This window comes from Pocillopora verrucosa, chromosome 3 (genome assembly GCF_036669915.1).
Source record: "Pocillopora verrucosa isolate sample1 chromosome 3, ASM3666991v2, whole genome shotgun sequence".
NCBI lineage: Eukaryota > Metazoa > Cnidaria > Anthozoa > Scleractinia > Pocilloporidae > Pocillopora > Pocillopora verrucosa.
Genome location: NC_089314.1, coordinates 27746297 through 27758459, shown reverse-complemented (window position 1 = coordinate 27758459; position 12163 = coordinate 27746297). Strand labels below are relative to the sequence as shown.

Genomic DNA, 12163 nt, shown 5'->3' with positions numbered 1-12163 from the left:
AAGCTCGACCAGAAGGAATGGTGATGAGCTAAGATTGCACATGGCGGAATGTTGTGATCTGTCTTCTCCTTGATCTCTTTTATATTTTAAAGTTTATGCAAATCTCAAGACCGTGGCGTCCTCCTAAGATCCTTCTCTTCACGTAATGCCTAAGAGAACTTCCGAACAAACTGTACAAAACAAGGAGACATTCCCCAAAGAGGTCAGCAATGTAATGAAACTGACACGAGATGTGATGCTTGAATCTCAGTCAAGATATTTTTTTTGGCATGAACAACACAATTGACGGATTTCTAATTCCATGACAGGTTGATGAGAATCTGTTTCGTTTTGAGGGAAATCAAACAGACAGGTTAAAAGAGAATGCTGATTCATCAGATAGTGAAGAAAGCTACTACTCCGGACTAGAAAGCGAGTCAGAAACATCAGATGATGACGATGACGACGAACAGGACTCTAATTCGGTGAGATTTCTTTACTTGATGTCCAGTCAGTTCTTTGCATGCAAAAAATTTCCAGTTTAGATCATCCCACGTTACCATATCAGTGTTAAATGAATGAGTTGATGGCAATTCTAAATTTTTCTCCTCCTTCAGGGAGAAGAGGCAACAAGTGGTAATGAGTCTTCTGGTGATAGTGACAATAATGAAAAGAATGATGATGTCAATGTGACAGAGATATATAATAGTGAGCCAAACAAAAATGAAGAAGATGTGGTGAAGAAGAAAGTAAAAGAGTCAGTTGATGAAGATAACACATCTGACGAGGAGGTAGATTTAGGAAAAGATGTTGTATTAATCAAGATCTCCATCTATACTTAATAATTCTTTTACTTTATTTATCCAAGGACTAGCAATAGGGAAACTTAAAATTTTCATTTCCCTTAGATTGTGGGCAGGTTGACTTATTTTTAGATGAAGTAACTTCTTGAGTGTGAGCAAATTTGTTGTGAGCAATTTTGAATTTAAAAAAATTGCTTCACGTTCATTCTTACATCTTTTTCTCTGATTTTTACCATCTAAATCCCCTCTTTTTTACACTAGGATGCATGTAATACCATTGGAAACATTCCTGTAGAGTGGTATAATGAGTATCCTCACATAGGTTACAACTTGGATGGACAAAGAATATTGAAGCCTGCTACTGCTGATGAGGTTTGTATCCTAAACAGCATCAGTGTTCTGATGGTTTTCCCAAAAGCCCTCAGAATTTGTAAAATCAATTAGGAGATCCCTTTAAATGTCAAAAGAACAATACAAGTCCAGTTAAACTCTAAAATCCGAAATCCACTTTTTTTTGTGGCAAATTAAAACATACTGTCATTAACTTTTAAATCACTTGAATTAACCAATGAGCATGCACCTGAAATTGAACAATAAAAATGAAGCAAAGTCTGTGATTGCACATGTGAGGGGGCAAGTGTTAACTGAGTTCTTCAAAGTATTTTATCAATCCCATAAATGCAGAAAAGGTCACAACAAACAGCACTGTTTAAGTGAAAATGACAGGAATTTTAGGGCAAGTTGAATTTAAAATATATTTTTTCTTTGCTAGTTGGATCAATTCTTGTCTAAAATGGATGATCCTAATTATTGGTGAGTGTTGCAATTATTTGAAAACTGAAGACTTATACTCTACATGCTAGTTGTGTGATTACATTATATATTTGTGTAACTGTTCACCAGCACTTAACTAGTTAAATAAAGTGACGAAAGCTATGATGATTGATGATAAATCTTTCATCATTAATTATATTTATTATGTATTAATTAAGCTGGAGTAAATTATATGCTTAAACCTTTTATAGGCGAACAGTCCAAGATAAATCAACCATGAAAGAAGTTGTTCTAAGTAATGAAGAGTTGGATATTATTGATAGACTTCAAAATTCTAAGTTTCCAAGTGCTGGATATGATCCTTATGAGGTATGCTTTAAAGAATTGGGTTGATTTAGGAATCAAAAAAGAAAAAAACAACAGCAAGAGGAATGTACATCATTGTTACCTTTTAGAGCTATATATGCTTGATTAACTTTACATTTTTTCTGTTGTAGTTGCAAAGAAATACTGTTTGAAGTATGCAGGCATATATTACTGGGCCATGTATGTTTAAATGGGGAACATGAATTAAATCCCAATGACTGCGCACCACTAATGATCCAATAATAATCTGTACATTTAGGGTTGTCAGTTTTTTCCTGGCTTTTGAATGCGTAACTGCTTGGTTTTTGTTGGAGTATTAAAATAAACTTTTTTTAGCATAAACTCATTGTTAGAATAGTAACACTTGATTTGGCTTTACTGTTAGAATCCCAAAGTTGCATGAACAAGAAACTACTGCAGCATTTGCATTTTGTGTAGGGAAAAATAGTACACACTCATGTCAGCACAATGCATTAAAGAACTCTTGTGAGTGTCTAAAACCAACCAACTCTTATATACAGTATTATTTTATTTTCTTCCAATCAGCCCTATGTAGATTTTTTCACTGGTGAGAAGATGATACATCCCTTGACTAATGCTCCTGAACCCAAATCACGTCACATTCCATCCAAATGGGAACACAAGAGGGTAAGGTAGTCATTTGTTCACTTGTTGTGATAATATATATTTATACATGGAAAGGAAGGATATACTTGCCTCCAACATTTTTTTGGGCAACCCAGAGTTCAAAATTTGTTCATAATAATTTGGCAATTGTCTTTGATCTTTAAAGTAGAGAAAGGTTGGAATCAGAGAGAGAAACTTCTTCAGAGGGCATGGAGGTTTAGCAGGGAAATAATAGGGAGGGGGGAGTGAGAAAATTGTCTCTATTGTGCTTTGTTGTATGTTTATTTTTTAGCAATGAAAATTATTTTTGGTTAATTTTACAGTACTAAATGAGTAGGTTTTGTTCTTTCTGTGAGCCAGGTTATAAAGATTGTCAGAGCAATTAGGAATGGCTGGATAAAACCCAGGAAAGATGAAAAGACTGATAAACCAAGGTATTATCTGATCTGGGATAAAGATGACAACCAGGTAAATGCATCTTTGATGTTAGCTTCTGTTAAAGGGAAATAGAGTTAATTTAATTTGACTTAAACTACTACTTTCTTAAGTAAGTTAGGATAGAGAAAAAGTTGAATGAATTCCAGTGGTTTTGTTGTAACACAATACTATATAGAAAATGGTCTATTATCAGGATATTTTTGGGTTTGTCAAACTTTTTCCTTACTGAAGTTTGCTCAACAATTGACTACTTTTATATAATGTTTATTGTTTGTTTTTTCAAGGCGAAACCAAGACACAACATGCATATTCCTGCACCTAAAATGAAACTCCCAGGTACTATGAAATGAATAAAACTTAAATGAATGACAACTGTTGTTAAAGATGTTCATTCATGATCATCTTGTCTGAATGTTTATCTCATGCCTTAGACTATCTTATAGAAGAGTTGCATCAGACTACCAATTAATGGTAGTGGTGGTCAGATGATTTTGAATCAGGTCATTGCTAATTTTACATTGACCATCTTTCAAGAATCCAAATTGACTTTCCTTGATATTTCATGTTAAGTGGCTGTGAATTTTATTTATTTCAGGCCATGAGGAGTCTTACAATCCTCCACCAGAATACTTACCAACTAAGGAAGAGGTAAGGGAAATGAGATGAATTTTTTCTCAGCTAACAATATAGGCATATATTTTTTTCATTGACTAATGGTCTTCTCACAAGTAATGCAGACCATGGTCCTGAAATTTGTTTCAGTGCCATCTGTGGCTAAGGGGAAAAAAGCAAAACCTGGAAGAAAAAGAACTTATTTACTGGTCTGGGTTGGTCCATAAGGGAAAAACCTCTGCCCTTGGTTTTGAGTACAATTTTCTGTCTCTTATTGACCCTCCTGCCAAGCAAATGACAAACATATCTTGACCATTTTTTCAACACTGAGTTTACTGCTCTCTTGTCCAATACACCATGACTGTTCATATTGTTAAGATTATTGTACATCCTACAATTTATTCACATAATCATTTAAATAATTTGATTATTTGTTACTTTTGCAAACAATTGAGAGGGTTTTTGATTGTTTAAAATTACAGTAATGGTAGCAATTTTTTTTTCTCCAAAGATTGCAGCATGGGAAGCCATGGATCCTGATGAAAGACCACAAAATTTTCTTCCTAGAAAGTCAGTTGCTTTATATAACAATGCTTTTTTAAAAGGTTTCACAACAAACCACTTTTGTTACTTCCGTTCTTAAAATTTTTTTTGACGTCTAGTGGTCTCACTTCTCCACTCTTTCTTTTTCAAAATCATGACAAAAACAGCAAAAGAAGTTAACCCTTTAATTCCCAAGATCTGATTGTTAATTCTCCCATCTAGCTGTTACACATTTCCTTGTAATTTAGTTAAAAGAATTTGGTGTTATATCATGATAACAACCTCTAACTGATAAGTCTGAGTAATCTTGTTACCTGTTTTTTGGATAGTGTATAGATATTGTAGGGAGAAGTTACATGTAAATCACTTCTGGAAGCTAAAGGGTTTACAATGTCACAAGCAAGTCTCTAGGCCAGCATTTCTTAAAAATATTGCCAAGTGAAAATCAAACCTTACAGTTAACTGAATGAAAATTGTAGATAACAGGGGCATGGTATACATACTATGTAGCATTGAGTAACCCCTTAACTCCCAGAAATGATGCGACATGCGACTTCTCCCTGTATTTTCCATACATTATCCAACAAACAGGTAATGAGGTAAGAGTTGTTATCTCAATCTAAAACCAAATTCTTGGAACTAATCTACAATAAAGGAAAGTGTAGCAGCAAGAGGGGAGAATTAACAATCAGATCTTGAGAGTAAAAGGACAAAAAGAACCTGAATTTGGCAATATCTTAATTGTCAATCATAACTGTCGCTGTTTACTACATGTAAAAATTTAGCACTACATGAGTTAATGTTAGTTTATGAAATATGTTCCTTTATTTTTAGGTACTCAAGTCTCCGCCTTGTTCCAGCTTATAATAAGTTTATCCAAGAACGTTTTGAGAGATGTCTGGACTTGTATCTCTGCCCTAGACAAAGAAAAATGAGGGTGAGGCATTCCCACTCCAGGCACTAACCACTGCTTGTCAGCAACAAATGTTGTTAAAGAAGTGTGAACATTCATCAAAATTCTGAAGTTATGTCCCTAATGATATTTGGTTTTTTTTGTTTGTTTTGAGTAGGTCCAAGTAAATCCAGAAGATCTTTTACCAAAACTTCCCAGGCCAAAAGATTTGCAGCCATTCCCGTCAACGGAATCTATTGTAAGTATAAATCTTGCATTTTGTGTAAACATAATGTTTCAGTTCACTTATGCGTATAACCAGTGAAAAATGCACTGTATATTAATACACTGTCACCCTTAATAACAATTGGTTCCTCAAACAAAACTGATCAACATATTTTTCAGCGTTAGTCCTTCGTCAGAGCCTTTCTAACGAAGGGCTGACGCTCGAAATGTGCGCTTTAGAAACTCTTTACGGTGGCCAATTTACATTTATAGACTCCGTTGTTAAAACCAAGTCATCTTGTAATACCTTCCACAGACGCTGCACCACAGTTTCTTTAGAAAATTAACCCCTTCCTTTCAATAAATTTATAGTTTATTGAACACATGTTCTGCTGTAGTTCAATTGTGTGTGAAACTTAGTTCATATTTGTTCATCAGCTTTGTAGTCGAACTTCTACCTCGTTCTGATGAGCATGTATTTTTTCAGGTGTACAAGGGTCATACAGGTGTGGTGCGCTGCCTCGCTGTCGACCCCACGGGACAATGGATAGCTTCTGGTATGTAGGCTAAAATTCAATACTTTACTTGCTATCCATACAGTGCAATCACAGAGTATAGTTAACCCTTTAACTACCAGATCAAATTTGTAGTTCTCCCTACTGTCACCCATACAATTCTTATAATGTTAGTTCAGAGAATTTAGTATTGAATCAATTATCCCCAAATTGATTTTTTTCTTTATACTCACCACTTATCTGGTTGATATTTAATGGATATTGTAAGGAGAAATTCTGACTTGGTCAGTCATGGGAGTTAAAGGGCTAAGTACACGCAGCGAAGTTGCTATATTATAGACTCATTTGCTTCTTACTTTGCTGTCAGGAGGCGATGACAAAGTTGTGAAGTTCTGGGAAGTGTGCACAGGACGATGTCTCAAGACGTTGCAGTGTGCTGGTACTGTGAACAGTATGGCATGGAATCCAAACTCCTTCCTAATGCTTCTGGCTATTGCCGTGTAAGTGGCAAGTTAAAAATTGTTGCTTGCTTGCGGAGAAGTGAAATACATAGGTTCGTCGTCATCATCAATATTCCTTCATCTCCTTATGGAGAGAGATTTGGGCACCAAAATGAATTTTAGATGTGACGAGAAACGCTTCCTCATTTTTAATGTCTACCTAATGTGTATTAAGATTAAAAAACCCGCACCAATGCGAGTTCAACATTGGAATGACTACTCAATTTCGTATCGCGTTTACAAATGCGTCTGTTTTCCCCTCATCCGCCTTGAAGAAGCCCTCTTGGATTGACGGAATTCACGCCGGCGCTATTAGTTCCTGTCAACGGTAGGGCCTGTTTTTTTACCCTAACGAGCGGTTGGTCTTCGTTTTCGTGATACTGTCGCGAGATTTCCCAAGCAGTGGGATTCGTTCTGGTGTGACATTCTCTGATGATATCATGTGAACGAATATACAACCATGAGGAAGAACCACGGAGAACTTGGGCCGGCACAAAAATGCCCTGTATCAGGTTAACACCTGTCTTAATTTGAACACCTCTCTATTTTTCTTTACAGCGAACACAAAGTCGTCATTATCAATCATTATCTTGGTTGCAAAGAATTGTGTGAAACGACGGATAAATTATTTGATATTCCTACAGGAGAAGGTACAATTCTAATTATGGGCTTAAGATGTTTGTCAGAATGTTTTCAGTCATGTGGCTCTGTTTTATTGCACACTCCTTTTCACTTTGGACTGAATCTCATCTTTTTACTTATCTTTTCACAGCTGAGAAAGAATCTGGCGTACAGTGGTCAGTGGCTATAGGGGAAGACTACAGAAATGGAGAACGTTTAGTTTTAAAACACAGCAAGGTAATGTTGTCGTTGAACAGAGCAGCCTTATCCTTGCACTCGTATTTGTTGACTCTGACCAATCAGTTTGAAGGTTGTACCTTTTTAGCCAATAAAGTATTTTCATGGAAGTTGTTCCTGCACATTGCAGCCACGCTTGCTCGCCGTCGTCATACCCACCCTTGCTTAAAACTTGTATCCCAGACTTGCTATGGTAAAACTTGCCAAGGACTAAAATTTCTCAGTAGAGATGGCCACAAAAGAACAGATTTCATGGAGACTGTAAAAGGTTTAAGTAAAATTATTCTCTAGCAAGTTTTTGATGTTTCAACAGGTCATATCGCAGATAACATGGCATGGAAAGGGAGATTATTTGGCGTCGGTTGTACCCCAGGGTAAGAGATTAACTTTGAACTATTTTGAGGAAGATCTTCCACAAAAACGATATGCTTTCTGCGTTGTATATGTCTTTCCATTGTCCTGAGGACTTTTTCTTCCTTTGGAATCTCGATATGTTTTGCTGAAACAGTATTCGAACTTTTTGTTATATCTCCTAGGTGGCAACAAATCTGTGTTCATCCACCACATACCAAAACGTCGAAGTCAGGTACGTGAAGCCTCCGATCAACTTTTGAGCGGTTGAAAAATATACATTTCTCCGGTGGTTTCAATAAACTTTTCCATGAGCGACTGCTGACGGTGTAATGCGCCAGCTGTGACTGAAAGGGGCCGTGAGGCGAAACCCGTGAACCTTCTCGCAGCTAAACAGACGACAGGTCTTACAGGCCTTACTAACCAATCGCTTTCAATATACTATTGTTTAGCTGTAGGAAGAACTTTCCTTTTTATCACTAGCAAAGCTCCACTTATCGAGTTGATATTCTCGTCATATTTCAGTGTCCCTTCAAGAAATCCAAAGGTTTAATCCAAAGAGTGTTGTTTCACCCGACGAGACCATTTCTTTTTGTCGCTGTAAGTATTGTAAACTGTGGAATTGGTGACAATTGTTTCTTGTACGTTGATTCTACTTGTAGGATACTTCAGTTAGGTTTATGAATGCAGAAAATACGTAACACCATTCGGATTTTTAAGTCGCGGCTCATGCTTTGAAAATGGTGATTTGATGAATGGTGGATTATTACTTATGGTGAATGTATGAAGAAATGTCTCTATATTTTGTTTTCATCTTAGAATCCCCACAAGTCCGGACAAAAAAAGTAGCCGCCGTTATGTCAGTTCCATCAACTCCCGACCAATGCGCACTATCCCGCAAATAGGCGACATAAACGCGAAAATCGATGATCTGTTCATAGCTCCAACAACTTGTAAAACTCAAGCGAAACTATCACAGTTCTGAAACTGTTAAATATTTTTTGTGAGCATACGAACACAAAAGTTACCTGATTTTCGTTTCTACACCTACTTTGCCTTCTTTCTTCAGACACAGCGATTTATCAGAGTCTACGACCTCATCAAACAAGAGCAAACGAAGAAACTTGTGTCAAACGTGAAGTGGATCTCCAGTATGGCTGTGCATCCGAAAGGTACGCTTCCCTCAAGTTAAAATCATTCTCTGAAATCTCTAAAAACTAAGATGTCCTGTAAATGTTATTTTCGGGGCAGTTTCTGTGATATTTTGGTGGACTTGGCTTGCAGCCGTTCCCGTTTCCAAGCGTAATCTGCTTACGTCAACAAAAATCGGCGGGAAAAATCGCCGTATTCTCACGACGGGATTTACGCTGAGGGGAAAAATAGGTAGTGCTCCGAGATTACTCTCAACTTAGAGAGACCACAAACGAATACTTTGATGAGACGGTGAAACGCAAAAGAAGTGAAATAACTCAAGATCTGAGATGGAACAAGGATGCATTTTGGAGGAAAAGATTGTGCAAACCACGAGGTTGCTATTTACTCTGTTAAACTTGACAATCGGTCTCAAGTTTTAAATCACAATGGTGAAGCAGACTTATTTATTACAGTTTAGCAGTGTTATTTCCTTCCCGTAAATGTCAAAGTTGTACTGATGCGCAATCTTGAATTTGTCGAAACTCGCTAGCAAAGGCTTGTGCAATGTAGAAATTTTTCAGTGTCTGATTTAGATATACTCGTTTAATTTCTTACAGGGGATAATTTGATTGTGGGAAGTTATGACCGTCGGCTATGCTGGTTTGATTTGGACTTGTCGACTAAACCGTACAAAACGCTAAGGTTGGTGATCATATTTACTAGCAAAATATCTATATTTGCCCTGATTACAGTAGCCGAACTGCTCCAACCATTACATTGTTGTTGTAAAAAAGCTGAATTTAAACCCCAAATGTAAAGAGGTCCTTTGAGAAGATCGATCCTTGACCTTATCTGCGCTACGCGGGAAAAATTTAAAAAAGTAAGTTTATTCGTTTGGACATACCGTCAACACTAGTATGGTTAATTATACTTTTCGATAATGCTGTCCAAGGTGGATATATTTGAAAACGCTGTTTTTGCCTTTAACGGAGCTTTTCGAATTACCACTCTTTGTATTGTTGGGCGGGAAGATTAGGACTTGAATTACGCATGCTTAAGGAAGCATTCCAGCGTTTCTGCTCGTTGGTGATCGTTGTAGTGTGTACTGTAACATTCTATCTGTTTTCTGGTGTGGACAGTTCTTGAAACCTTTTTTCCTTTTAAATTCGAGTCGTAAAATAACTTAAAGGAGATCAGATTTTAAAATGGAGCGCACTACAATCGAGTGTTGTATAACTAAAACCAAAGTAGTCACCACAGCCAATCAGAGGAAAGGAAAAAAATCACCAGGAGCTAATGAAAATACCGTAACGCAAATTGCGCAGGCGCGAGAAAGTACAAGAGACCAAGTCGCAATTAGGTTTAACTTTGAATGTGATTGGTTGTGAGAATGGCGCAAGTTTTCTTGACCAATCACATAGCGAAGGAACCCAAAACCAAGGTTATCCCGGATTATTTTTTACTACCAGTTGAGAATTGTACCAGGGCCTATGTGATTAATTGAAACGCTTAGCTCTCTTGGTAAGTCTTGCAATGCCGAATAAAATCATTCTTAACATCAATATTTTTAGGAGTCATAAAAAGGCCTTACGTCAGGTGGCTTTCCATCGGCATTACCCTCTGTTCGCATCCGCCAGCGATGACGGTACAGTTATTGTTTGCCACGGACGAGTCTTCAAGTAAGTTACTGTTGATCCTAACTGGCGAATTCATATTATTGTGAACTTAACTCGCAGTAAACCGTTGCGAAGGATATGCAAAGCAATTACAACACTGAGTGATGTTTCACTTGAAATAAAATAATTATTTGAAATGCTTTTTTCCTGATAGAAATCAAGGGTCGTGGGTAATCTTTTGTAACCGGTTAAGAGGCCATTTTTTTTTACTCGCTGAACTAGAAAAAAGCTTCTTTTTTTAGTGTTGTAAACAGCACCGTTTTCTATTTCCTTTTACGATTTCTCATCGATAAAAATAATCCCGACAGGGAACGGTTCTTGTTGGACCAAAATATTTACCCTTGTCAGTAAAATATAGAAATATTCTCTCTACCTCGTCAGTTTTCCCGCGGCCTCGTAGAAATCAATCTTACACTGAATAGTGGTAGTTCAGGTGAGGGTGCTCGAATTATTTGTCCGTGTAAGTTACCGACGTATCACTGACTCTAGGGAAGTTGTCATAAGAATTATTACACAAACCATTTACAGTAAAAACAATTTCCCTGATTCTTTTCAGTGACTTGATGCAGAATCCTTTGATAGTTCCCGTTAAAGTACTGAAAGGACATCGGGTAGAAGGAGAGCTGGGTAAGCTAGTTCGCAACTTTATCTGTTCTTCTTGTGCGCGATGATTTAACTCTTAACACATCTTTTATATTGGCTCCTAGTTTTCTTGCACAACTTGTTCCACTTTTTTTTATTTGAATTTTATTAGTTAAAGACGCCCTTTGGAGAAACGTGAACCCCTTGGGATGGAGAACTTCTTCGTTGCATCTTATAACGCTCTGAAACCTTATAAAGCATCGATAGGGGATGTTGCCCTTTTTAAAACTTGTTGAACATTGTTCTGAATCTGTTTCCATTTTGTTCAGCTCCAGGCTGTCGCCCAATGGAAATACGCGCGAGACTGAATGAGCGAAAAATAGCGATGACCATCCTCGTTATTTTCTTCGCTCACCCGCCTCGACGCTTGTTTAACTTGCAGTTTATTAAGTCGTGACAACCCTCCTTACGTCCCTTTCAGGTGTTGTGGATTGTCAGTTCCATCCAAATCAACCATGGATTTTCACTGCCGGAGCAGATCACCTCATTCGACTGTACACGTGACATCTCTTATTACGCTCTTTTTAACAGTCACAGAACGACCAAGTCACTACGCGATTTCGCTTGTTCTAACATGCGCTAGATTATGCCTGTACATTAATGCGTCCAAAAAAAAAACAGAACGTGGCCCACGAAATGCGATCTTCCGTCTAAAAACACACTGAACCGAAGCTTTACTCTGGCTGGCAGCCAATTGATATGATATTTCTTCTTAAGTAACCAGTTGGCTATTACAACTTCTGAAGCTTTAGAACTACGAGAATTCTTGATTATGAACACTGTTACTTACATGGTTCCACATGGACAGTCTTCAAGACTGTTTATGTCGGACAGTTTGGACCTTTGAATAAAACATTGTGTGTGGTACACCGAACAAGACTTCATTTTTGCCTCAGTTCAACAGGTCAGTTTGAAGGTATCATAATGCTGTCTCCATAACTTATTCACAGCCGTCTCTCTTGATTCCTATTAACTTCTACTCGCTGTTTTGCCACTCGTCAAGAGTCGGTGCTTAGCACGCAGGCACGATGCAAACCTGTCTTTAGACTACGAGCAGTCTTTACTTTCGGTGAAATTCGACGCGCAAGTTAAAAAAAAAATTATGTTGGCACGACGCGCACCTACTTTTCGTGAGCCTGACTGCCATAGTTCCGCGCGACGCGCCAACATTTTTATATATTTATTATTTTTTTCATTGATATTTTTACTCGCGTGTCGAACTTAGCCG

General features: G+C 37.5%; 1 protein-coding gene across 1 annotated transcript; it reads left to right on the top strand.

Annotated features, from left to right (window-relative positions):
• Window positions 1-30: 30 nt before the first annotated feature.
• On the top strand, window positions 31-12045 carry LOC131799107 (ribosome biogenesis protein bop1-like). Its single transcript, XM_059116778.2, has 25 exons — window positions 31-202; window positions 309-464; window positions 597-770; window positions 1044-1154; window positions 1555-1595; window positions 1808-1925; window positions 2469-2570; window positions 2910-3017; window positions 3272-3323; window positions 3583-3635; window positions 4111-4169; window positions 4977-5079; window positions 5213-5293; window positions 5747-5816; window positions 6142-6274; window positions 6833-6924; window positions 7047-7132; window positions 7446-7506; window positions 7669-7718; window positions 8009-8083; window positions 8553-8655; window positions 9235-9319; window positions 10189-10296; window positions 10850-10920; window positions 11357-12045. The coding sequence occupies exons 1-25, from the start codon at window positions 146-148 to the stop codon at window positions 11437-11439; spliced, it is 2232 nt and encodes a 743-aa protein (XP_058972761.2). The 5' UTR covers window positions 31-145; the 3' UTR covers window positions 11440-12045.
• Window positions 12046-12163: the final 118 nt, after the last annotated feature.

What these genes read in the sequence shown, in the direction of transcription:
- LOC131799107 (XM_059116778.2), top strand. Translation starts at nt 146, where the DNA reads ATGCCTAAGAGAACTTCCGAACAAACTGTACAAAACAAGGAGACATTC. An exon ending in ACTTACCAACTAAGGAAGAG is followed by an intron (nt 3,636 to 4,110) that starts GTAAGGGAAATG and finishes TTTTCTCCAAAG; the next exon opens with ATTGCAGCATGGGAAGCCAT. An exon ending in TATGGCTGTGCATCCGAAAG is followed by an intron (nt 8,656 to 9,234) that starts GTACGCTTCCCT and finishes AATTTCTTACAG; the next exon opens with GGGATAATTTGATTGTGGGA.